The sequence below is a fragment of the Telmatherina bonti genome (genome assembly GCF_933228915.1).
Source record: "Telmatherina bonti genome assembly, chromosome: 9".
NCBI classification, from domain to species: Eukaryota; Metazoa; Chordata; class Actinopteri; order Atheriniformes; family Telmatherinidae; genus Telmatherina; species Telmatherina bonti.
Window position 1 is genome coordinate 39,360,847 of NC_136627.1, and position 26,051 is coordinate 39,386,897.

At 50.6% G+C, this 26,051-nt stretch overlaps 1 protein-coding gene across 1 annotated transcript in view; it reads right to left on the reverse strand.

Moving 5' to 3' along the window:
• The window catches only part of abcc5 (ATP-binding cassette, sub-family C (CFTR/MRP), member 5), a 60,327-nt gene continuing 34,276 nt past the window's right edge, over positions 1 to 26,051 (reverse strand). The window contains exons 3-30 of the mRNA XM_079246096.1: positions 12,552 to 12,649; positions 12,329 to 12,484; positions 12,095 to 12,239; positions 11,701 to 11,934; positions 11,438 to 11,611; positions 11,216 to 11,363; positions 10,983 to 11,131; positions 10,799 to 10,906; positions 10,438 to 10,601; positions 10,171 to 10,360; positions 10,001 to 10,072; positions 9,798 to 9,922; positions 9,660 to 9,732; positions 9,057 to 9,260; positions 8,836 to 8,979; positions 8,628 to 8,718; positions 8,198 to 8,367; positions 7,967 to 8,113; positions 7,681 to 7,810; positions 7,330 to 7,612; positions 7,068 to 7,254; positions 6,634 to 6,723; positions 6,369 to 6,558; positions 5,562 to 5,721; positions 5,407 to 5,485; positions 5,222 to 5,335; positions 4,989 to 5,153; positions 1 to 119 (exon numbers count right to left, since the gene is read on the reverse strand). Coding sequence (XP_079102222.1) covers positions 18 to 119; positions 4,989 to 5,153; positions 5,222 to 5,335; positions 5,407 to 5,485; positions 5,562 to 5,721; positions 6,369 to 6,558; positions 6,634 to 6,723; positions 7,068 to 7,254; positions 7,330 to 7,612; positions 7,681 to 7,810; positions 7,967 to 8,113; positions 8,198 to 8,367; positions 8,628 to 8,718; positions 8,836 to 8,979; positions 9,057 to 9,260; positions 9,660 to 9,732; positions 9,798 to 9,922; positions 10,001 to 10,072; positions 10,171 to 10,360; positions 10,438 to 10,601; positions 10,799 to 10,906; positions 10,983 to 11,131; positions 11,216 to 11,363; positions 11,438 to 11,611; positions 11,701 to 11,934; positions 12,095 to 12,239; positions 12,329 to 12,484; positions 12,552 to 12,649 — 4,092 coding nt within the window. The 3' untranslated portion in view covers positions 1 to 17. The remainder of the gene's footprint in view (positions 120 to 4,988; positions 5,154 to 5,221; positions 5,336 to 5,406; positions 5,486 to 5,561; positions 5,722 to 6,368; positions 6,559 to 6,633; positions 6,724 to 7,067; positions 7,255 to 7,329; positions 7,613 to 7,680; positions 7,811 to 7,966; positions 8,114 to 8,197; positions 8,368 to 8,627; positions 8,719 to 8,835; positions 8,980 to 9,056; positions 9,261 to 9,659; positions 9,733 to 9,797; positions 9,923 to 10,000; positions 10,073 to 10,170; positions 10,361 to 10,437; positions 10,602 to 10,798; positions 10,907 to 10,982; positions 11,132 to 11,215; positions 11,364 to 11,437; positions 11,612 to 11,700; positions 11,935 to 12,094; positions 12,240 to 12,328; positions 12,485 to 12,551; positions 12,650 to 26,051) is intronic.

Sequence of the window (26,051 nt, forward strand, 5' to 3'; positions counted from 1 at the left end):
CCTTCATGGCCTCCTCCTCATCCTCGGACTGACACCTTTCCCTCCACGGCCGCCAGCATCCAGCACAGTCGTGAGTTCTCATTGGCCAGCAGCTTGGAGGGCTCGTCGAACTCCACCACCTGAACCAATCAGAAACAAGCATCCAGTCAGGTGACCAACGGTCCTAATGTTCAGGTCAGCAAACCTCTAGACCTGGACCTGGTTCTGACCCAAGTCCTCTAGACCTGGACCTGGTTCTGACCCAAGTCCTCTAGACCTGGATCTGGTTCCTACTCGGGTCGTGTAGACCTGGACCTGGTTCCTACTCGGGTCCTGTAGACCTGGACCTGGTTCCTACTCGGGTCCTGTAGACCTGGACCTGGTTCCTACTCGGGTCCTGTAGACCTGGATCTGGTTCCTACTCGGGTCCTGTAGACCTGGACCTGGTTCTTACTCGGGTCCTGTAGACCTGGACCTGGTTCTTACTCGGGTCGTGTAGACCTGGACCTGGTTCTTACTCGGGTCCTGTAGACCTGGACCTGGTTCTTACTCGGGTCCTGTAGACCTGGACCTGGTTCTTACTCGGGTCGTGTAGACCTGGACCTGGTTCCTACTCGGGTCGTGTAGACCTGGACCTGGTTCCTACTCGGGTCGTGTAGACCTGGACCTGGTTCCTACTCGGGTCGTGTAGACCTGGATCTGGTTCCTACTCGGGTCCTGTAGACCTGGACCTGGTTCCTACTCGGGTCCTGTAGACCTGGACCTGGTTCCTACTCGGGTCCTGTAGACCTGGACCTGGTTCCTACTCGGGTCCTGTAGACCTGGACCTGGTTCCTACTCGGGTCCTGTAGACCTGGATCTGGTTCCTACTCGGGTCCTGTAGACCTGGATCTGGTTCCTACTCGGGTCCTGTAGACCTGGACCTGGTTCCTACTCGGGTCCTGTAGACCTGGACCTGGTTCCTACTCGGGTCCTGTAGACCTGGACCTGGTTCCTACTCGGGTCCTGTAGACCTGGACCTGGTTCCTACTCGGGTCCTGTAGACCTGGACCTGGTTCTTACTCGGGTCCTGTAGACCTGGACCTGGTTCCTACTCGGGTCCTGTAGACCTGGACCTGGTTCTTACTCGGGTCCTGTAGACCTGGACCTGGTTCCTACTCGGGTCCTGTAGACCTGGACCTGGTTCTTACTCGGGTCCTGTAGACCTGGACCTGGTTCCTACTCGGGTCCTGTAGACCTGGACCTGGTTCCTACTCGGGTCCTGTAGACCTGGACCTGGTTCTTACTCGGGTCCTGTAGACCTGGACCTGGTTCCTACTCGGGTCCTGTAGACCTGGACCTGGTTCCTACTCGGGTCCTGTAGACCTGGACCTGGTTCCTACTCGGGTCCTGTAGACCTGGACCTGGTTCCTACTCGGGTCCTGTAGACCTGGACCTGGTTCTTACTCGGGTCCTGTAGACCTGGACCTGGTTCCTACTCGGGTCCTGTAGACCTGGACCTGGTTCCTACTCGGGTCCTGTAGACCTGGATCTGGTTCCTACTCGGGTCCTGTAGACCTGGATCTGGTTCCTACTCGGGTCCTGTAGACCTGGACCTGGTTCTTACTCGGGTCCTGTAGACCTGGACCTGGTTCCTACTCGGGTCCTGTAGACCTGGACCTGGTTCCTACTCGGGTCCTGTAGACCTGGACCTGGTTCCTACTCGGGTCCTGTAGACCTGGACCTGGTTCCTACTCGGGTCCTGTAGACCTGGACCTGGTTCTTACTCGGGTCCTGTAGACCTGGACCTGGTTCTTACTCGGGTCCTGTAGACCTGGACCTGGTTCCTACTCGGGTCGTGTAGACCTGGACCTGGTTCCTACTCGGGTCGTGTAGACCTGGACCTGGTTCCTACTCGGGTCGTGTAGACCTGGACCTGGTTCCTACTCGGGTCCTGTAGACCTGGACCTGGTTCCTACTCGGGTCCTGTAGACCTGGACCTGGTTCCTACTCGGGTCGTGTAGACCTGGACCTGGTTCCTACTCGGGTCCTGTAGACCTGGACCTGGTTCCTACTCGGGTCCTGTAGACCTGGACCTGGTTCCTACTCGGGTCGTGTAGACCTGGACCTGGTTCTTACTCGGGTCCTGTAGACCTGGACCTGGTTCTTACTCGGGTCCTGTAGACCTGGACCTGGTTCCTACTCGGGTCCTGTAGACCTGGACCTGGTTCCTACTCGGGTCCTGTAGACCTGGACCTGGTTCCTACTCGGGTCGTGTAGACCTGGACCTGGTTCCTACTCGGGTCGTGTAGACCTGGACCTGGTTCCTACTCGGGTCGTGTAGACCTGGACCTGGTTCTTACTCGGGTCCTGTAGACCTGGACCTGGTTCTTACTCGGGTCCTGTAGACCTGGACCTGGTTCCTACTCGGGTCCTGTAGACCTGGACCTGGTTCCTACTCGGGTCGTGTAGACCTGGACCTGGTTCCTACTCGGGTCCTGTAGACCTGGACCTGGTTCCTACTCGGGTCCTGTAGACCTGGACCTGGTTCCTACTCGGGTCGTGTAGACCTGGACCTGGTTCCTACTCGGGTCCTGTAGACCTGGACCTGGTTCTTACTCGGGTCCTGTAGACCTGGACCTGGTTCCTACTCGGGTCGTGTAGACCTGGACCTGGTTCCTACTCGGGTCGTGTAGACCTGGACCTGGTTCTTACTCGGGTCCTGTAGACCTGGACCTGGTTCTTACTCGGGTCCTGTAGACCTGGACCTGGTTCCTACTCGGGTCGTGTAGACCTGGACCTGGTTCCTACTCGGGTCGTGTAGACCTGGACCTGGTTCCTACTCGGGTCGTGTAGACCTGGACCTGGTTCCTACTCGGGTCCTGTAGACCTGGACCTGGTTCCTACTCGGGTCCTGTAGACCTGGACCTGGTTCCTACTCGGGTCGTGTAGACCTGGACCTGGTTCCTACTCGGGTCCTGTAGACCTGGACCTGGTTCCTACTCGGGTCCTGTAGACCTGGACCTGGTTCCTACTCGGGTCGTGTAGACCTGGACCTGGTTCTTACTCGGGTCCTGTAGACCTGGACCTGGTTCTTACTCGGGTCCTGTAGACCTGGACCTGGTTCCTACTCGGGTCCTGTAGACCTGGACCTGGTTCCTACTCGGGTCCTGTAGACCTGGACCTGGTTCCTACTCGGGTCGTGTAGACCTGGACCTGGTTCCTACTCGGGTCGTGTAGACCTGGACCTGGTTCCTACTCGGGTCGTGTAGACCTGGACCTGGTTCTTACTCGGGTCCTGTAGACCTGGACCTGGTTCTTACTCGGGTCCTGTAGACCTGGACCTGGTTCCTACTCGGGTCCTGTAGACCTGGACCTGGTTCCTACTCGGGTCGTGTAGACCTGGACCTGGTTCCTACTCGGGTCCTGTAGACCTGGACCTGGTTCCTACTCGGGTCCTGTAGACCTGGACCTGGTTCCTACTCGGGTCGTGTAGACCTGGACCTGGTTCCTACTCGGGTCCTGTAGACCTGGACCTGGTTCTTACTCGGGTCCTGTAGACCTGGACCTGGTTCCTACTCGGGTCGTGTAGACCTGGACCTGGTTCCTACTCGGGTCGTGTAGACCTGGACCTGGTTCTTACTCGGGTCCTGTAGACCTGGACCTGGTTCTTACTCGGGTCCTGTAGACCTGGACCTGGTTCCTACTCGGGTCGTGTAGACCTGGACCTGGTTCTTACTCGGGTCCTGTAGACCTGGACCTGGTTCTTACTCGGGTCCTGTAGACCTGGACCTGGTTCCTACTCGGGTCGTGTAGACCTGGACCTGGTTCCTACTCGGGTCCTGTAGACCTGGATCTGGTTCCTACTCGGGTCCTGTAGACCTGGACCTGGTTCCTACTCGGGTCCTGTAGACCTGGACCTGGTTCCTACTCGGGTCGTGTAGACCTGGACCTGGTTCCTACTCGGGTCCTGTAGACCTGGACCTGGTTCTTACTCGGGTCCTGTAGACCTGGACCTGGTTCCTACTCGGGTCGTGTAGACCTGGACCTGGTTCCTACTCGGGTCCTGTAGACCTGGATCTGGTTCCTACTCGGGTCCTGTAGACCTGGACCTGGTTCCTACTCGGGTCCTGTAGACCTGGACCTGGTTCCTACTCGGGTCGTGTAGACCTGGACCTGGTTCTTACTCGGGTCCTGTAGACCTGGACCTGGTTCTTACTCGGGTCCTGTAGACCTGGACCTGGTTCCTACTCGGGTCCTGTAGACCTGGACCTGGTTCCTACTCGGGTCCTGTAGACCTGGATCTGGTTCCTACTCGGGTCCTGTAGACCTGGACCTGGTTCCTACTCGGGTCCTGTAGACCTGGACCTGGTTCCTACTCGGGTCCTGTAGACCTGGACCTGGTTCTTACTCGGGTCCTGTAGACCTGGACCTGGTTCTTACTCGGGTCCTGTAGACCTGGACCTGGTTCCTACTCGGGTCGTGTAGACCTGGACCTGGTTCCTACTCGGGTCCTGTAGACCTGGACCTGGTTCCTACTCGGGTCCTGTAGACCTGGATCTGGTTCCTACTCGGGTCCTGTAGACCTGGACCTGGTTCCTACTCGGGTCCTGTAGACCTGGACCTGGTTCCTACTCGGGTCCTGTAGACCTGGACCTGGTTCCTACTCGGGTCCTGTAGACCTGGACCTGGTTCCTACTCGGGTCCTGTAGACCTGGACCTGGTTCCTACTCGGGTCCTGTAGACCTGGACCTGGTTCCTACTCGGGTCCTGTAGACCTGGACCTGGTTCCTACTCGGGTCCTGTAGACCTGGATCTGGTTCCTACTCGGGTCGTGTAGACCTGGATCTGGTTCCTACTCGGGTCGTGTAGACCTGGACCTGGTTCCTACTCGGGTCCTGTAGACCTGGACCTGGTTCCTACTCGGGTCCTGTAGACCTGGACCTGGTTCTGGCCAGTGAGGACTTGCGGTATGAGCCGTTCTGATGTTGGGCGTGTCCCCAGTATGGCGGTCTCCTATTGGTCCGTACCTGTCCCTGGTTCAGGACCATGATGCGGTCTGAGGCCAGGACGGTGTGCAGACGGTGAGCGATGGTCAGGGTGGTGCAGTCCTGAAAGGAAGTCCTGATTGTGTCCTGGATCAGAGCATCTGTCTCTGCGTCCATGGCTGCGGTGGCCTCATCGAGGATCAGCACCTGAGACCAGAATCAGCCAATCAGAGGACAGAAGAGGAGGGGGGCGGGGCTATGTGTCAGTTTCTCACCTTGCACTGTCTCAGCAGAGCTCTGGCGACACACAGCAGCTGTCTCTCCCCCACCGAGAAGTTGTCCCCGTTCTCCACCACTTCCGAGTCCAACTTCTGAGGCAGCTGGGACACCTGAGAGACACGTCTTCATGAGACACGTCCAACCAGGACAGGTCATGCAGGCTAACGGCTGAAACACTCACACATTCCTTCATGTGTGTCCTCTCTAAAGCATCCCAGATCCGGTTCTCAGGGTACTGGTTAAAGGGGTCCAGATTGAACCTGTCCAAACACAGAGACGGCCTGAGACCTGGCAACCTGGCAACAGGTCTAGACATATCCCCTCAGGTGCTCTTACCTAACCGTCCCACTGAACAGGACAGGGTCCTGAGGGATGATGGACAGTTTGCTGCGCAGGTCAGCCAGTCCAATGTCCCCGATGTCAATTCCATCAATTAAAATGGACCCTCCACAGGATTCAACCAGCCGGAACAAGACCACACCCAGAGAGGACTTACCTGGGGACAAAACAGAGGAAGTAACAGGACAATGTCTTCTACAGAGACAGGACATAGCAGGACACCATTGACTGCGGGAGCAGCATGTACCTGGACATACCGGGACGCCCTGTCCCCCGCAGGGACAGGACGTACCGGGACGCCCTGTCCCCCGCAGGGACAGGACGTACCGGGACGCCCTGTCCCCCGCAGGGACAGGACGTACCGGGACGCCCTGTCCCCCGCAGGGACAGGACGTACCGGGACGCCCTGTCCCCCGCAGGGACAGGACGTACCGGGACGCCCTGTCCCCCGCAGGGACAGGACGTACCGGGACGCCCTGTCCCCCGCAGGGACAGGACGTACCGGGACGCCGTCCCCCGCAGGGACAGGACGTACCGGGACGCCGTCCCCCGCAGGGACAGGACGTACCGGGACGCCCTGTCCCCCGCAGGGACAGGACGTACCGGGACGCCGTCCCCCGCAGGGACAGGACGTACCGGGACGCCCTGTCCCCTGCAGGGACAGGACGTACCGGGACGCCGTCCCCTGCAGGGACAGGACGTACCGGGACGCCGTCCCCTGCAATGGATTGTATGACGGGAAGCAGTAACCCTGGTCCACCTCATGTACCTGTTATGGACTAATTAACATCCAGAACCTCCCACCTGATCCTGTTCTGCCCACAATCCCGACCTTCTCCTTGGGCCTAATGCTGCAGGTGATCTTGTTAAGGACTCGTGGCAGATCCTCCCGGTACCTCATCTCCACCTCCCTGAAGACCAGCTCCCCCTGCTGGGGCCAGTCTGGAGGAGGGGACTGACCCTTCACCCGGGCCGGAGCTTCCTGGGACAGAGACTGAGACAGAGACACCATTTAAGAACCAGAACAGGGTTCGGTCAATGAGAAGGAATGACAGACGGATCGTCGTACCTGGATGTAGTGGTGGATTCTCTCTACGGAGGTGAAGCGAGCCTCCGTCTCAGAAGCCAGGCGGACCGTGAACTGGAACAACCCTGTTAACTGGGAGACAAAGTTCTGTCTTCGGGAATGTCTACTAACTTCTTTAGGTGGGGGGGGGGGGGACTGTTGTTTCATCTTGACAGACAGCATACATGGGGGCGTGTCCTTCTGACTGACAGTGTTGCGCAACTGCGGTTTGTAGCTGGCTTACAGTGTGACGAGGGACGTCACGGTGGCTCCACCCATCTATATACAGTCTGTGGTAGAGACGAGGTCTACCTGCAGACTGCTCTGATGGGTCAGCTTTTCTCAGGCTTGACCGGGACCACGTAGGATGAGCTGGAAGGAACCTGGAATCTGTTTCATGGGATGCTAAAGAGATGTGACGTTGGGTTTATGCTTACCTGTACAGCGTAGGAAATGGCAAGGCCGGCGTAGGCGGGGGGGATCTGTCCGTGCATCAGGACCATCATCAGGGCCGTCATGCTTATCAGCGCCACGCTAATGATGTCCAGCCGGACCGCCAACCAGCGCATCGCACAGCTGAACAGGTAAATAGGAGCCTGGTTCTGGTCCAACAAAACCTGGTACCTGAAGACAACACAGGTTGTGGATCATTCTCTGGACTCTGCGGCAGTTTGCCTAGGTTCAGGTTCCAACCCTGACCTGCGGAGAAAGTCCTGGTCCCTGCCGTAGGCCTGCAGGGTGGTCAGGCCCTGGATGCTGGACGTGATGTGGGACATGAAAGGGGACATGGTCACGTTGTCCAGACGCTTCAGTTCCCGGATGAAGACCCTGGAGACGCTGTGGAGTGCAGAGAATAGCAGGACCAAAGGACCAACGGCCACCAGGAACCAGGGAAAAACCCAGCTGATGACCCCGAGACAGAAAAAAACCAGGATCACGTTCTGGATGAACATCTCCGCATGAAAGGGGAGACGGGTGTCCACTGAAAAGAGACAGCAGGAGTCAGGAGTCGTCAGGAGGGTACAGGACCTCAGACTGCTGTTCGCTTACCTTCGTCCATGTCCTTGGAGAAGCGGTTGAGGACGCGTCCTGTTGGCGTCACGTCGAAGAACGTCACGGGACAGCGGAGGATCCGGTGGAAGAGCTCGTCGTGGAGTTTGGACGAGGCCCTAAGTGTCCCCTGAGAACACAAGCAGAGAGTCAGGACTGAGAGACCAGGAGGACCGGTCAGAAAACTGGACCAAGCCAGACCAGGATGGACCAGACCTGACCAGACCAGGTCATACCAGGCCGTACCAGACCACAACAGACCAGGATGGACCAGAAGCCATCGGACCTTCACGAAGGCAATGCCTCGGAGGAACTTGAACAGCAGCATGACCCCCATGGAGGAGGCGTACACGGCGGCGTACTGTTGCATCATGGGATTGTCTTTCATGCTGATGCTCATCGCTGAGCCGTTGCCCACGGTTACCGTGGCGTTCTGGAAACACAGGATGTAAGAGTCAGTAAGGGAAGGGGAGGAGACATGAAAGAAGAGCTGATGATGTGAAAGATGAAGACTCGCCCCGCTGCCCTGGCTGATCCAGTAGCTCAGCCACCAGTGGCAAAACGCTGCACTTCCCACGTTGAGCACGAACAGAACCAGGATCAGGAGACAGGAAGTGAAACCGCCACACGCTGCCATGTAGATGCGGAACACTGGCCAGGCCACACCCCCACACTGTTGCTCCTCCCCTTCATGGGTCACATGAACAAACAGAAACTGTGTTTATATCCAGTCCTGGTTCTCTCCCAGTCCTCCCAGTTTCCCTTTTCAGGTTGGGAACAGGAAGTGGATTCCCAAGCCGGAACTGTGGAGTAGCAGTTAGCACTGTGGCCTCACAGCCAGAAGGTCGCTGGTTCAAGCCTCGGCGGGGGGGTGCCGGGGTCTTTCTGTGTCTCAGGTTGCTCTGATGATCAGCTGTTTAAATAAAGTTTTATAAAACTTCTCTAACCATTGTGCTTCACCAGAATGTTCCTCTTCCCTGATCCTGGCTTGTTGTCTGCTGGTTTCCTCTGAGAACCCCCGTTCTTCCTGCTGGGAGCCTGGACACACGGGACAGGTGGACGGACAGGTAGACGGACAGTCAGGTAGACCAGTGGACAGGTGGACGGACAGGTAGACGGACAGACTGACAGGTGGACATTAAGGTGGACTGGTACCTCTATGACAGGTGTGTCTCCCAGCTGGAAATGGTTGAACATGGCTGCATAATCTCCATTCAGTTTCATCAGGTTGTCATGGTTACCCCGCTCCACTATAGTCCCCTCCTTCATCAGGATGACATCATCACAGTCCACCAGGTACTGCACACACAAAGGTAAACAGAGCGAGGTTGTCTCCATGGTAACCAGTGACCAAGCAGAGGGAGGATGAGGAGTACCTGCAGCTGGTGAGTGATGAAGATCACAGTCTTATCGCAGAGCTGCTTCCTGACGGCATTGTGGAAGACGTGATTGGCCACATGGGCATCCAAAGCGCTGAGCGGGTCGTCCAGAAGATAAACGTCCCGGTCGCTGTACAGAGCTCGGGCCAAGCTGATTCGCTGCCGCTGTCCGCCACTTAGGGTGGCACCGCGGTCTCCAATCTGATTGGAGGTGATCATGAATGTATCACATTTATAAAAAACATATATAGTCATGTGTTTCTGACCCGCCCCCTCCTGCTGATAGACCCCGCCCCTTCTTAGTACACCTGCGGACAGGCCCCGCCCCTTCTTAGTACACCTGCGGACAGGCCCCGCCCCTTCTTAGTACACCTGCGGACAGACCCCGCCCCTTCTTAGTACACCTGCGGACAGGCCCCGCCCCTTCTTAGTACACCTGCGGACAGACCCCGCCCCTTCTTAGTACACCTGCGGACAGGCCCCGCCCCTTCTTAGTACACCTGCTGATGGAGGCAGATTCTAGCTAAAGGATGATGTTCCAACGGCATCAGAAGAAACTACTGCCCATCGTCATCATCATCATCATCATCATCACCATACCTCTGTGAGGTCAGCGTTGGGCAGCAGGGTAAGGTCAGGTCTGAGACAACAGGTGCTGAGGACTGACTGGTACCTGAAGAGAGACATCCGTTAGTACCCGCAGTCCCGTCCTCCAGCAGTGTGTCCTACCTGTCTCACCTGTCCTCCTGGTACTCCCGTCCAAACAGGATGTTGTCTCTCAGTGTTGCATTCAGGATCCAGGCCTGCTGAGCCACGTAGGCCAAACGTCCTCGGACCGCCACGCTGCCCTCCAGCACGGCCATCTGTCAGCACACCAATCAATATTTAGTACTGATCGGTCACAGTCTGCTGGGAAGACAGCACGCTGCAGGTCATGTCACCTGTCCCAGTATGGCCGACACCAGGGAGGTCTTTCCACTGCCGACACTTCCACAGACCCCCAGCAGCTTCCCCTGGACACATGGACACAGACAGGAGTCAGTTCTGTCCCAGGTAAGTGTCTCTGACCTGGGACAGAGACACTGTCCCAGGTCCTGTGGGGTGGACCTACCTGTCGGACACTCAGGTTAATGTTATGCAGAGTTCGCTGCAGACGCAGAGGCTGAGCAGGAACTGCTAGGAGGGGGGGACAGGTGTCTTCGTCCCCCTCCTCATCTCCTTCATCCTCCTCGGGACCAGAGGCTGTACTTTGTCCACCCAGCAGGGAGCCGGTCTCCTGCAGCTCACCTGTATCTCTGCACCTGCAGGTGGATCAAAGCAGCAGTTTCGTCAATATTCAGAACAAAGATTGTTCTGATCACAGATCGATGCTTTTTACCTGTTCCTCTGCTGGTGTCTTCCAGCTGACCGGACACACGGACTGGTCTGGACGCTCTGTCCACCCCCCTCCCACGCCAGACTGGCATCACACATCTCCACGGCGACCTGAGTATCGCTAGGCAACGCTCGGACACCATCCACCTCCGGCAAAAGGAAAAGACTCTGGAGATAGAAACAGGATAGTTGGACCAGGCCAGGTAATTCAAGGTGTTCCAGGTGTTTCACACGCGTTCCAGGTGCGTTCCAGGCATATTCTAAACATGATCCAGACATCTTTTAGACATGTACTACAAATATTCCAGATGTGCTCCCGACAAGTTCCAGGTGTTTTTCAGGTGTTTTCCAGGTGCATAAGTTACCTTAAATCTCTCCACGGCCACCGAAGCATCTGACAGGGACTTGACAGAGAACGGAGTTACCTTCAGGGCGAAGGTCATGGCGTTAAACACTGTTACCACGGTGAAGGCCTGAAAAGGGGAGGAGTTCAGGTGATTCAGCAGGTGGATGAGCAATCATATGAGAAGATGTGGTTTAGTTTCTTGCCTGAGAGGCTGTCAGGTCGTATCCTAGCAACATATGGGCGGAGAATGTCGCCACACTGGCAATGACGACCACAATGGGAGCCACGCCCACCGTGATACTCTGGAAGTAACCTGTGAGCTCCAGGATCCGCCTCTCCTCATCCCTGATCCCTAATGGACAAAAAACACGAACCACGTCAGTCTGTAACCATAGCAACATGCTGTCCAGGCGAACAGGTTTCAGGTGAGCCGTACTCTGGATGTCGTTGGAGAAGGCCTTGACCCACGCGTACATCTTGATGAACTTGATGTAGCTGAGAATCTCATTCATCTTCTGCACTCGTCTGTCAGTGACGGCCACGCCTTTCCTCCGGAAGAATGCCGTCAGCCTGGAGCTAAACATCTGAGGAGAACAACACATCAGATCAACACATCTGACAGAAGCGCCGAGCAGTAATGCTGCATTCAGGTACTGACCATGGTGGGATAAAAGAGGATGAAGACGGCTGATCCCAGCAGAGACGTCGGTCCGAGGATGTGCAGGTTGTATGCGACACCGAGGACGGCCACCAGGGGGCCCCCCGCCAACAGGCTGCCCACCGCTGCAGCATCAAACATGCGCTGACCGTCACCGGTGGACATGTTGACCAGCTGGAGGGGCGGGGCAAGCACACAGTCCTGCACCTATCCATCAAAGTCAAACAAACAATCAGAACAAACAAACAGACAACTGCGTCCACCTGTCCCATGGATTTGTCCCTGATGCTCCTCAGTTTGAGGATCTTCTGGAAGGCTAGACTGAGAATGGCTCCCCTCAGTCTGGACCCGGTTCTGTAGTTCAGGGCCCAGGTCAGAGCCAGAGACCAGGACCTCATCAGCTCCATGAAGAGAAGACCCAGAACCAGCAGGAGCCCGCAGACTAGGTCTGGGTCGTCTTGTTGGGTGTAGTCCAGGAGACGTTTGACCACAAATGCCTGGAAGAGAACAGGACAGGTAAATACTGGCATAAACTAGTCTCAACTGGTACTACTGGTCTTTACTGGTAATTCAGGTTTAAACTGGTGTAAATTGGTGCTGTGTAATCCATTTGTAACAGCCTCCCTGGTCATACTGGTTGGACTGGTTCTGACTTACTGGGCCGCTGAACCCAGCCAGCTGAGTGACGGTGAGACAGAGGATGGACAGGAGAAGACGTGTCCGACAGAAGGACCAAACCACTCGACACAGAGACGCATCTCTGCCCTTTGACCTCCACTCTTCATCCCACAGAGTCTTCAGCCTGGACAGTCATGTGACATCACAGACATCTGTCCAACCAACAACTGAGTTAACACAGTTTTTATTTCTTAATTTATTAGCCCCGCCCACCTCAAGCTATTGTTGTGGCAACTTTCTTGCTGTGACACGGGCCAGACATCCTCCAATAGGAGCTTTCCTTTTCTGTGGGCGTGTACGGCCAAAGGAGTCAGCCAATGAAATGTCATGAAGGAGAAAAGCCCCGCCTTGTCCACTGGATGGTCACACCTGAAGGAAAACACATAGCTGAAGCTTTGGGTCTCATCCGGGACAGAAGGCTTCTCTGAGGTATTACCTGTCTTCCCGTCCACCTGTGTTCTGGTCAACGTCTTTAGCTTCGCCCCCCTCAAGCCGGCAGCTAGTTGATGTGTCCTCACCTGGACTGAGAACCACCTGGAGACACAGAAACAGCTTCAGGTCCACAACCTCCATATCCTCCAGTATAACCTTCAGTAGAACCTCAATTTTAACCTCCAGTAGAACACCCAGAACCTCTAGTAGAACCTCCAGAAACTCCAGTATAACCTTCAGTAGAACTTCAATTTAAACCTCTAGTAGAACCTCCAGTAGGATTTCAATTTTAACCTCCAGTAGAACCCCAGAACCTCTAGTAGCACCTCCAGAACCTCCAGATCCTCCAGTATAACCTTCAGTATAACCACTATAACCTCCAGTAGAACCTCAATTTTAACCTCCAGTAGAACCTCCAGATCTTCCAGTAGAACCACTAGTATAATCTTCTGTCAAAACTCCAGTATAACCACTAGTAGAACCCCCCAGAACTTCCAGTAGAACCTCCAGAACCACCAATAGAACCTCCAGTCAAACCTCAAGCAGAACCTCTCGTAGAACCTCTAAGAGAACTGCCAGTAGAACATCAAGCATAACCTCCAGAAGAACCTCTAGTAGAACCTCCAGTACCTCCTGTATAACCTCCAATAGAACCTCCAGTAAAACCTCCAGAAACTCCAGTATTACCTTCAGTATAGCATCCAGTTTTCCCCCCCAGTACAACTACCAGTAGAACCTCAGGTATTACCCCCAGTACAACCACCAGTAGAACCTCCAGTATAACTGCGAGTAGAACCTCCACTATAACCTCCAGAACTTCCAGTAGAACCTCCACTATAACCTCCAGAACTTCCAGTAGAACCTCCACTATAACCTCCAGAACCTTCAGTAGAACTTCTAGTATAACCTCTAGTAGAACGTTCAGTAAAACCTTTAGTAAAACCTCTAGTAGAACCTAATGTATAATCTCCAGTAGAACCTCCAGTACAACCTTTAGTAGAACCTCCACTATGACCTCCAGTGGAACTTCCAGAGCCTCAACTATACCCTCCAATATAACCTTTAGAACCTTCAGTAAAACTTTTAGCAGAGCCTCCTGTATAACCTCCAGCAGAACCTTCTGTAAAAATTCCAGAACAACTTCTAGTAAAACCTCCAGAAACACCAGTATAACGTTCAGTAGAACCTCCAATAGAACTGCTACAGTAAAACCTTCAGTAAAACCTACAGTATAACCTCCAGATAAACCACCATTAGAACCACCCATAGAAGCTCCGGTATAACCTCCAGAACCTCCAGTGGAACCTGCAGTAGAATCTCTAGTAGAACCACCAGAACCTCCAGTAGTACCCCCAGTACAACCACCAGTAGAACTTCCAGTATAACTCAAGTAGAACCTCCACTATAACCTCCAGAACCTCCAGTAGAACCTCCACTATAACCTCCAGAACCTCCAGTCAAACTTCCAGAACCTCAACTATAACCTCCAATATAACGTTCAGAACCTGCATTATACCTTCAGTAGAACCTTTTAGCAGAACCTCCTGCATAACCTACAGTAAAACCTTCAATAAAACCAGTAGAACTTCCAGTAAAACTTCCAGAACCTCCAGTATATCCACCATTAGAACCACCAGTAGAACCTACAAAAACCTCCAGTAGAACATTTAGTAGAACCTTCAGTAAAACTACCAGTATAACCTGTCGAACCTCTAGTAGAACAACAGTAAAATCTCCAGTATAACCTGTCGAACCTCCAGAAGAACCTCAAGTATAACCTGCCGAACCGCCAGTAGAACCTCCAGTATAACCTGTCAAACCTCCACTAGAACTGCCAGTAGAACCTCCAGTATAACCTGTCAAACCTCCAATATAACCTGTCGAACCTCCAGTAGAACCGCCAGTAGAACCTGTCAAACCTCCAGTAGAACCTCCAGTATAACCTGTCAAACCTCCAGTAGAACCGCCAGTAGAACCTGTAGAACCTCCAGTAGAACCTGTCAAGCCTCCAATATAACTTGTCGAACCTCCAGTAGAACCTCCAGTATAACCTGTCAAACCTCGAGTAGAACCTACAGTATAACCTGTTGAACCTCCAGTAGAACCGGTCTTACCTCCAGTAGAACAATTCGAACCTCCAGTAAAACCTCCAGTATAACCTGTTGAACCTCGAGTAGAACCTCCAGTAGAACTTGTCTTACCTCCAGTAGAACCTTTCAAACCTCCAGTAAAACCTCCAGCATAACCTGTCAAACCTCCAATATAACCTGTCAAACCTCCAGTATAACCTGTCGAACCTCCAGTAGAATACCAGTTAAACCTCCAATATAACCTGTCGAACCTCCAGTAAAACACCAGTAAAACCTCCAGTAGAACCTTTCGAACCTCCAGCATAACCTGTCAAACCTCCAATAGAACCTGTCGAACCTCCAGTAGAACCTCCATTATAACCTGTCAAACCTCCAGTAGAACCTGCCGAACCTCCAGTAGAACCGCCAGTAGAACCTCCAGTATAACCTGTCAAACCTCCAATAGAACCTGTCGAACCTCCAGTATAACCTGTCAAACCTCCAGTACCTCCAATATACCCTTTCAAACCTCCAGTAGAACCTGTCAAACCTCCAGTATAAGCTGTGAAACCTCCAGTAGAACCTACAGTATAACCTGTTGAACCTCCAGTAGAACCTGTCTTACCTCCAGTAGAACCTGTCGAACCTCCAGTATAACTTGTCAAACCTCCAATATAACCTGTCGAACCTCCAGTAGAATACCAGTTAAACCTCCAATAGAACCTGTCAAACCTCCAGTAGAACCTCCAGTATAACCTGTCAAACCTCCAATAGAACATCCAGTAGAACCTGTCGAACCTCCAGTAAAACCACCAGTAGAACCTCCAGTATAACCTGTTGAACCTCCAGTACAACCGCCAGTAGAACCTCCAGTAGAACCTCTCAAACCTCCAGTACCTCCAATATAACCTTTCAAACCTCCAGTATAACCTGTCAAACCTCCAGTATAACCTGTCAAACCTCCTGTAGAACCTACAGTATAACCTGTTGAACCTCCAGTAGAACCTGTCTTACCTCCAGTAGAACCTTTTCGAACCTCCAGTATAACCTGTCAAACCTCCAATATAACCTGTCGAACCTCCAGTAGAATACCAGTGAAACCTCCAGTATAAGCTGTCAAACCTCCAGTAGAACCGCCAGTAGAACCTCCAGTATAACCTGTCGAACCTCCAAAAGAACCTGTCGAATCTCCAGTAGAACCTCCAGTATAACCTGTCAAACCTCCAGGGGAACCTACAGTATAACCTGTCAGACGTCCAGTATAACCTGTCAAACCTCAAGTAGAACCTCCAGTAGAACCTCCAGTATAACCTGTCAAACCTCCAATAGAACCTCCAGTAGAACCTGTCGAACCTCCAGTAGAGCACCAGTGAACCCTCGAGTATAACCTGTCGAACATCGGGTAGAACCTCCAGTATAACCTGTCAAACCTCCAGTAGAACCTCCAGTAAAACCTGTCAAACCTTAAGTAGAACCTCAAGTATAACCTGTCAAACCTCCAGTAGAACCTCCAGTATAACCTGTTGAACGTCCAGTAGAATATCCAGTATAACCTGTCGAACCTCCAATACAACCTGTCGAACCTCCAGTAGAACACGAGTGAAACCTCCAGTAGAACCTGTCGAACCTCCAATAGAACCTGTCAAACCTCCAATAGAACCTGTCAAACCTCCAATAGAACCTGTAGAACCTCCAGTGGAACTTCCAGTATAACCTGTCAAACCTCCAGTAGAACCTCCAGTAGAACCTGTCGAACCTCCAGTAGAACCTCCAGTATAACCTGTCGAATCTCCAGGAGAAGCTCCAGTAGAACCTGTCAAACCTCCAGTAGAAACTACAGTATGAACTGTTGAACCTCCAGTAGAAGCTCCAGTAAAACTTGTCTTACCCCCCGTAGAACCTTTCAAACCTCCAGTAAAACCTCTAGTATAACCTGTCAAACCTCAAGTAGAACATCCAGTATAACATGTCGAACCTACAGTAGAACCTCTAGTATAACCTGTCAAACCTCAAGTAGAACATCCAGTATAACATGTCGAACCTACAGTAGAACCTCCAGTAGAATCTCCAGTATAACCTGTCAATCCTCCAGTAGAACCTCTAGTATAACCTGTCAAACCTCAAGTAGAACATCCAGTATAACATGTCGAACCTACAGTAGAACCTCCAGTAGAATTTCCAGTGTAACATGTCAATCCTTCAGTAGAACCGCCAGTAAAACCTCCAGTATAACCTGTCAATCCTCCAGTAGAACCTCTAGTATAACCTGTCAAACCTCAAGTAGAATCTCCAGTAGAACCTGTAGAACCTCCAGTAGAACCTCCAGTATAACCTGTCAAACCTCCAATAGAACCTCCAGTAGAACCTGTCGAACCTCCAGTAGAACCTCCAATAGAACCTGTCAAACCTCCAGTAGAACCTCCAGTATAACCTGTCAAACCTGCAATAGAACCTGTCGAACCTCCAGTATAACCTGTCAAACCTCCAGTACCTCCAATATAACCTTTCAAACCTCCAGTATAACCTGTAAAACCTCCAGTAGAACCAACAGTATAACCTGTTGAACCTCCAGTAGAACCTGTGTTACCTCCAGTAGAACCTTTCGAACCTCCAGTATAACCTGTCAAACCTCCAATATAACCTGTCGAACCTCCAGCAGAATACCAGTGAAACATCCAGTATAACCTGTCGAACCTCCAATATAACCCGTCGAACCTCCAGTAGAACACCAGTTAAACCTCCAGTATAACCTGTCAAACCTCCAGTAGAACCGCCAGTAGAACCTCCAGTATAACCTGTCGAACCTCCAATATAACCTGTCGAACCTCCAGCATAACCTGTCAAACCTCCAATATAACCTGTCAAACCTCCAGTAAAACCGCCAGTAGAACCTCCAGTAAAATCTGTCAAACCTCCAGTAGAACCTCCAGTAGAACCTGTCGAACCTCCAGTAGAACCTCCAGTATAACCTGTCAAACCTCCAATAGAACCTGTCGAACCTCCAGTATAACCTGTCAAACCTCCAGTACCTCCAATATAACCTTTCAAACCTCCAGTAGAACCTGTCAAACCTCCAGTATAACCTGTCAAACCTCCAGTAGAACCTCCAGTAAAACCTGTCAAACCTCCAGTAGAACCTCCAGTATAACCTGTCGAACGTCCAGTAGAACAGCCAGTAGAATATCCAGTATAACCTGTCGAACCTCCAATAGGACCTGTCGAACCTCCAGTAGGACCTCCATTATAACCTGTCAAACCTCCAGTAGAACCTCCAGTATAACCTGTCAAATCTCCAGTAGCACGTCCAGTAGAACCTGTCAAACCTCCAGTAGAAACTACAGTATAAACTGTTGAACCTCCAGTAGAACCTGTCTTACCTCCAGTTGAACCTTTCGAACCTCCAGTAAAACCTCCAGTATAACCTGTTGAACCTCCAGTAGAACCTCCAGTAGAACTTGTCTTACCTCCAGTAGAACCTTTCAAACCTCCAGTAAAACCTCTAGTATAACCTGTCAAACCTCAAGTAGAACATCCAGTATAACATGTCAAACCTACAGTAGAACCTCCAGTAGAATCTCCAGTATAACCTGTCAATCCTCCAGTAGAACCGCCAGTAGAACCTCCAGTATAACCTGTCGAACCTCCAGTAGAACACCAGTGAACCCTCCAGTATAACCTGTTGAACCTCCGGTAGAACCTCCGGTATAACCTGTCAAACCTCCAGTAGAACCTCCAGTATAACCTGTCAAACCTCCAGTATAACCTGTCAAACCTCCAGTAGAACCTGTGGAACCTCTAGTAGAACCTCCAGTATAACCTGTCAAACCTCTAGTAGAACCGCCAGTAGAACCTCCAGTATAATCTGTCGAACCTCCAATATAACCTGTCGAACCTCCAGTAGAACACCAGTGAACCCTCCAGTATAACCTGTCGAACCTCCGGTAGAACCTCCGGTATAACCTGTCAAACCTCCAGTAGAACCTCCAGTAGAACCTGTCAAACCTCCAGTATAACCTGTCAAACCTCCAGTAGAACCTACAGTGTAACCTGTCAAACCTCCAGTATAACCTGTCAAACCTCCAATACAACCTCCAGTATAACCTGTCAAACCTCCAGTAGAACCTCCAGTAAAACCTGTCAAACCTTCAGTAGAACCTCAAGTATAACCTGTCAAACCTCCAGTTGAACCTCCAGTATAACCTGTCGAACCTCCAATATAACCTGTCGAACCTCCAGTAGAACACGAGTGAAACCTCCAGTAGAACCTTTCGAACCTCCAGTCTAACCTGTCAAACCTCCAATAGAACCTGTCGAACCTCCAGTAGGACCTCCATTATAACCTGTCAAACCTCCAATAGAACCTGTAGAACCTCCAGTATAACCTGTCAAACCTCCAGTAGAACCTCCAGTAGAACCTGTCGAATCTCCAGTAGAACCTCCAGTAGAACCTGTCAAACCTCCAGTAGAAACTACAGTATACTGTTGAACCTCCAGTAGAACTTGTCTTACCTCCAGTAGAACCTTTCGAACCTCCAGTAAAACCTCCAGTATAACCTGTCAAACCTCAACTAGAACATCCAGTATAACATGTCAAACCTACAGTAGAACCTCCAGTAGAATCTCCAGTATAACCTGTCAATCCTCCAGTAGAACCGCCAGTAGAACCTCCAGTATAACCTGTCGAACCTCCAGTAGAACACCAGTGAACCCTCCAGTATAACCTGTTGAACCTCCGGTAGAACCTCCGGTATACCCTTTCAAACCTCCAGTAGAACCTGTCAAACCTCCAGTATAAGCTGTGAAACCTCCAGTAAAACCTACAGTATAACCTGTTGAACCTCCAGTAGAACCTGTCTTACCTCCAGTAGAACCTGTCGAACCTCCAGTATAACTTGTCAAACCTCCAATATAACCTGTCGAACCTCCAGTAGAATACCAGTTAAACCTCCAATAGAACCTGTCAAACCTCCAGTAGAACCTCCAGTATAACCTGTCAAACCTCCAATAGAACATCCAGTAGAACCTGTCGAACCTCCAGTAAAACCACCAGTAGAACCTCCAGTATAACCTGTTGAACCTCCAGTACAACCGCCAGTAGAACCTCCAGTAGAACCTCTCAAACCTCCAGTACCTCCAATATAACCTTTCAAACCTACAGTATAACCTGTCAAACCTCCTGTAGAACCTACAGTATAACCTGTTGAACCTCCAGTAGAACCTGTCTTACCTCCAGTAGAACCTTTTCGAACCTCCAGTATAACCTGTCAAACCTCCAATATAACCTGTCGAACCTCCAGTAGAATACCAGTGAAACCTCCAGTATAAGCTGTCAAACCTCCAGTAGAACCGCCAGTAGAACCTCCAGTATAACCTGTCGAACCTCCAAAAGAACCTGTCGAATCTCCAGTAGAACCTCCAGTATAACCTGTCAAACCTCCAGTAGAACCTACAGTATAACCTGTCAGACGTCCAGTATAACCTGTCAAACCTCAAGTAGAACCTCCAGTAGAACCTCCAGTATAACCTGTCAAACCTCCAATAGAACCTCCAGTAGAACCTGTCGAACCTCCAGTGGAGCACCAGTGAACCCTCGAGTATAACCTGTCGAACATCGGGTAGAACCTCCAGTATAACCTGTCAAACCTCCAGTAGAACCTCCAGTAAAACCTGTTGAACGTCCAGTAGAATATCCAGTATAACCTGTCGAACCTCCAATACAACCTGTCGAACCTCCAGTAGAACACGAGTGAAACCTCCAGTAGAACCTTTCGAACCTCCAGTCTAACCTGTCAAACCTCCAATAGAACCTGTCAAACCTCCAATAGAACCTGTAGAACCTCCAGTGGAACCTCCAGTATAACCTGTCAAACCTCCAGTAGAACCTCCAGTAGAACCTGTCGAACCTCCAGTAGAACCTCCAGTATAACCTGTCGAATCTCCAGGAGAAGCTCCAGTAGAACCTGTCAAACCTCCAGTAGAAACTACAGTATGAACTGTTGAACCTCCAGTAGAAGCTCCAGTAAAACTTGTCTTACCCCCCGTAGAACCTTTCAAACCTCCAGTAAAACCTCTAGTATAACCTGTCAAACCTCAAGTAGAACATCCAGTATAACATGTCGAACCTACAGTAGAACCTCTAGTATAACCTGTCAAACCTCAAGTAGAACATCCAGTATAACATGTCGAACCTACAGTAGAACCTCCAGTAGAATCTCCAGTATAACCTGTCAATCCTCCAGTAGAACCTCTAGTATAACCTGTCAAACCTCAAGTAGAACATCCAGTATAACATGTCGAACCTACAGTAGAACCTCCAGTAGAATTTCCAGTGTAACATGTCAATCCTTCAGTAGAACCACCAGTAAAACCTCCAGTATAACCTGTCGAACCTCCGGTAGAACCTGTAGAATCTCCAGTAGAACCTGTAGAACCTCCAGTAGAACCTCCAGTATAACCTGTCAAACCTCCAATAGAACCTCCAGTAGAACCTGTCGAACCTCCAGTAGAACCTCCAATAGAACCTGTCAAACCTCCAGTAGAACCTCCAGTATAACCTGTCAAACCTGCAATAGAACCTGTCGAACCTCCAGTATAACCTGTCAAACCTCCAGTACCTCCAATATAACCTTTCAAACCTCCAGTATAACCTGTAAAACCTCCAGTAGAACCAACAGTATAACCTGTTGAACCTCCAGTAGAACCAGTGTTACCTCCAGTAGAACCTTTCGAACCTCCAGTATAACCTGTCAAACCTCCAATATAACCTGTCGAACCTCCAATATAACCTGTCGAACCTCCAGCAGAATACCAGTGAAACATCCAGTATAACCTGTCGAACCTCCAATATAACCCGTCGAACCTCCAGTAGAACACCAGTGAAACCTCCAGTATAACCTGTCAAACCTCCAGTAGAACCGCCAGTAGAACCTCCAGTATAACCTGTCGAACCTCCAATATAACCTGTCGAACCTCCAGCATAACCTGTCAAACCTCCAATATAACCTGTCAAACCTCCAGTACCTCCAATATAACCTTTCAAACCTCCAGTAGAACCTGTCAAACCTCCAGTATAACCTGTCAAACCTCCAGTAGAACCTCCAGTAAAACCTGTCAAACCTCCAGTAGAACCTCCAATATAACCTGTCGAACGTCCAGTAGAACAGCCAGTAGAATATCCAGTATAACCTGTCGAACCTCCAATAGGACCTGTCGAACCTCCAGTAGGACCTCCATTATAACCTGTCAAACCTCCAGTAGAACCTCCAGTATAACCTGTCAAATCTCCAGTAGCACGTCCAGTAGAACCTGTCAAACCTCCAGTATAACCTGTCAAACCTCCAGTAGAACCTCCAGTAAAACCTGTCAAACCTCCAGTAGAACCTCCAGTATAACCTGTCGAACGTCCAGTAGAACAGCCAGTAGAATATCCAGTATAACCTGTCGAACCTCCAATAGGACCTGTCGAACCTCCAGTAGGACCTCCATTATAACCTGTCAAACCTCCAGTAGAACCTCCAGTATAACCTGTCAAATCTCCAGTAGCACGTCCAGTAGAACCTGTCAAACCTCCAGTAGAAACTACAGTATAAACTGTTGAACCTCCAGTTGAACCTTTCGAACCTCCAGTAAAACCTCCAGTATAACCTGTTGAACCTCCAGTAGAACCTCCAGTAGAACTTGTCTTACCTCCAGTAGAACCTTTCAAACCTCCAGTAAAACCTCTAGTATAACCTGTCAAACCTCAAGTAGAACATCCAGTATAACATGTCAAACCTACAGTAGAACCTCCAGTAGAATCTCCAGTATAACCTGTCAATCCTCCAGTAGAACCGCCAGTAGAACCTCCAGTATAACCTGTCGAACCTCCAGTAGAACACCAGTGAACCCTCCAGTATAACCTGTTGAACCTCCGGTAGAACCTCCGGTATAACCTGTCAAACCTCCAGTAGAACCTCCAGTAGAACCTGTCGAACCTCCAGTATAACCTGTCAAACCTCCAGTAGAACCTGTGGAACCTCTAGTAGAACCTCCAGTATAACCTGTCAAACCTCCAGTAGAACCGCCAGTAGAACCTCCAGTATAATCTGTCGAACCTCCAATATAACCTGTCGAACCTCCAGTTGAACACCAGTGAACCCTCCAGTATAACCTGTCGAACCTCCGGTAGAACCTCCGGTATAACCTGTCAAACCTCCAGTAGAACCTCCAGTAGAACCTGTCAAACCTCCAGTATAACCTGTCAAACCTCCAGTAGAACCTACAGTGTAACCTGTCAAACCTCCAGTATAACCTGTCAAACCTCCAATAGAACCTCCAGTATAACCTGTCAAACCTCCAGTAGAACCTCCAGTAAAACCTGTCAAACCTTCAGTAGAACCTCAAGTATAACCTGTCAAACCTCCAGTTGAACCTCCAGTATAACCTGTCGAACCTCCAATATAACCTGTCGAACCTCCAGTAGAACACGAGTGAAACCTCCAGTAGAACCTTTCGAACCTCCAGTCTAACCTGTCAAACCTCCAATAGAACCTGTCGAACCTCCAGTAGGACCTCCATTATAACCTGTCAAACCTCCAGTAGAACCTCCAGTATAACCTGTCGAACGTCCAGTAGAACAGCCAGTAGAATATCCAGTATAACCTGTCGAACCTCCAATAGGACCTGTCGAACCTCCAGTAGGACCTCCATTATAACCTGTCAAACCTCCAGTAGAACCTCCAGTATAACCTGTCAAATCTCCAGTAGCACGTCCAGTAGAACCTGTCAAACCTCCAGTAGAAACTACAGTATAAACTGTTGAACCTCCAGTTGAACCTTTCGAACCTCCAGTAAAATCTCCAGTATAACCTGTTGAACCTCCAGTAGAACCTCCAGTAGAACTTGTCTTACCTTCAGTAGAACCTTTCAAACCTCCAGTAAAACCTCTAGTATAACCTGTCAAACCTCAAGTAGAACATCCAGTATAACATGTCAAACCTACAGTAGAACCTCCAGTAGAATCTCCAGTATAACCTGTCAATCCTCCAGTAGAACCGCCAGTAGAACCTCCAGTATAACCTGTCGAACCTCCAGTAGAACACCAGTGAACCCTCCAGTATAACCTGTTGAACCTCCGGTAGAACCTCCGGTATAACCTGTCAAACCTCCAGTAGAACCTCCAGTAGAACCTGTCGAACCTCCAGTATAACCTGTCAAACCTCCAGTAGAACCTGTGGAACCTCTAGTAGAACCTCCAGTATAACCTGTCAAACCTCCAGTAGAACCGCCAGTAGAACCTCCAGTATAATCTGTCGAACCTCCAATATAACCTGTCGAACCTCCAGTAGAACACCAGTGAACCCTCCAGTATAACCTGTCGAACCTCCGGTAGAACCTCCGGTATAACCTGTCAAACCTCCAGTAGAACCTCCAGTAGAACCTGTCAAACCTCCAGTATAACCTGTCAAACCTCCAGTAGAACCTACAGTGTAACCTGTCAAACCTCCAGTATAACCTGTCAAACCTCCAATAGAACCTCCAGTATAACCTGTCAAACCTCCAGTAGAACCTCCAGTAAAACCTGTCAAACCTTCAGTAGAACCTCAAGTATAACCTGTCAAACCTCCAGTTGAACCTCCAGTATAACCTGTCGAACCTCCAATATAACCTGTCGAACCTCCAGTAGAACACGAGTGAAACCTCCAGTAGAACCTTTCGAACCTCCAGTCTAACCTGTCAAACCTCCAATAGAACCTGTCGAACCTCCAGTAGGACCTCCATTATAACCTGTCAAACCTCCAATAGAACCTGTAGAACCTCCAGTATAACCTGTCAAACCTCCAGTAGAACCTCCAGTAGAACCTGTCGAATCTCCAGTAGAACCTCCAGTAGAACCTGTCAAACCTCCAGTAGAAACTACAGTATACTGTTGAACCTCCAGTAGAACTTGTCTTACCCCCCGTAGAACCTTTCGAACCTCCAGTAAAACCTCCAGTATAACCTGTCAAACCTCAAGTAGAACATCCAGTATAACATGTCAAACATACAGTAGAACCTCCAGTAGAATCTCCAGTATAACCTGTCAATCCTCCAGTAGAACCGCCAGTAGAACCTCCAGTATAACCTGTCGAACCTCCAGTAGAACACCAGTGAACCCTCCAGTATAACCTGTTGAACCTCCGGTATAACCTGTCAAACCTCCAGTAGAACCTGTGGAACCTCTAGTAGAACCTCCAGTATAACCTGTCAAACCTCCAATAGAACCTCCAGTAGAACCTGTCGAACCTCCAGTAGAACCTCCAATAGAACCTGTCAAACCTCCAGTTGAACCTCCAGTATAACCTGTCGAACCTCCAATATAACCTGTCGAACCTCCAGTAGAACACGAGTGAAACCTCCAGTAGAACCTTTCGAACCTCCAGTCTAACCTGTCAAACCTCCAATAGAACCTGTCGAACCTCCAGTAGGACCTCCATTATAACCTGTCAAACCTCCAATAGAACCTGTAGAACCTCCAGTATAACCTGTCAAACCTCCAGTAGAACCTCCAGTAGAACCTGTCGAATCTCCAGTAGAACCTCCAGTAGAACCTGTCAAACCTCCAGTAGAAACTACAGTATACTGTTGAACCTCCAGTAGAACTTGTCTTACCTCCAGTAGAACCTTTCGAACCTCCAGTAAAACCTCCAGTATAACCTGTCAAACCTCAAGTAGAACATCCAGTATAACATGTCAAACCTACAGTAGAACCTCCAGTAGAATCTCCAGTATAACCTGTCAATCCTCCAGTAGAACCGCCAGTAGAACCTCCAGTATAACCTGTCGAACCTCCAGTAGAACACCAGTGAACCCTCCAGTATAACCTGTTGAACCTCCGGTAGAACCTCCGGTATAACCTCTCAAACCTCCAGTAGAACCTCCAGTATAACCTGTCAAACCTCCAGTATAACCTGTCAAACCTCCAGTAGAACCTGTGGAACCTCTAGTAGAACCTCCAGTATAACCTGTCAAACCTCCAATAGAACCTCCAGTAGAACCTGTCGAACCTCCAGTAGAACCTCCAATAGAACCTGTCGAACCTCCAATAGAACCTGTCGAACCTCCAGTATAACCTGTCAAACCTCCAGTAGAACCTGTGGAACCTCTAGTAGAACCTCCAGTATAACCTGTCAAACCTCCAGTAGAACCGCCAGTAGAACCTCCAGTATAATCTGTCGAACCTCCAATATAACCTGTCGAACCTCCAGTAGAACACCAGTGAACCCTCCAGTATAACCTGTCGAACCTCCGGTAGAACCTCCGGTATAACCTGTCAAACCTCCAGTAGAACCTGTCAAACCTCCAGTATAACCTGTCAAACCTCCAGTAGAACCTACAGTGTAACCTGTCAAACCTCCAGTATAACCTGTCAAACCTCCAATAGAACCTCCAGTAGAACCTCCAGTAAAACCTGTCAA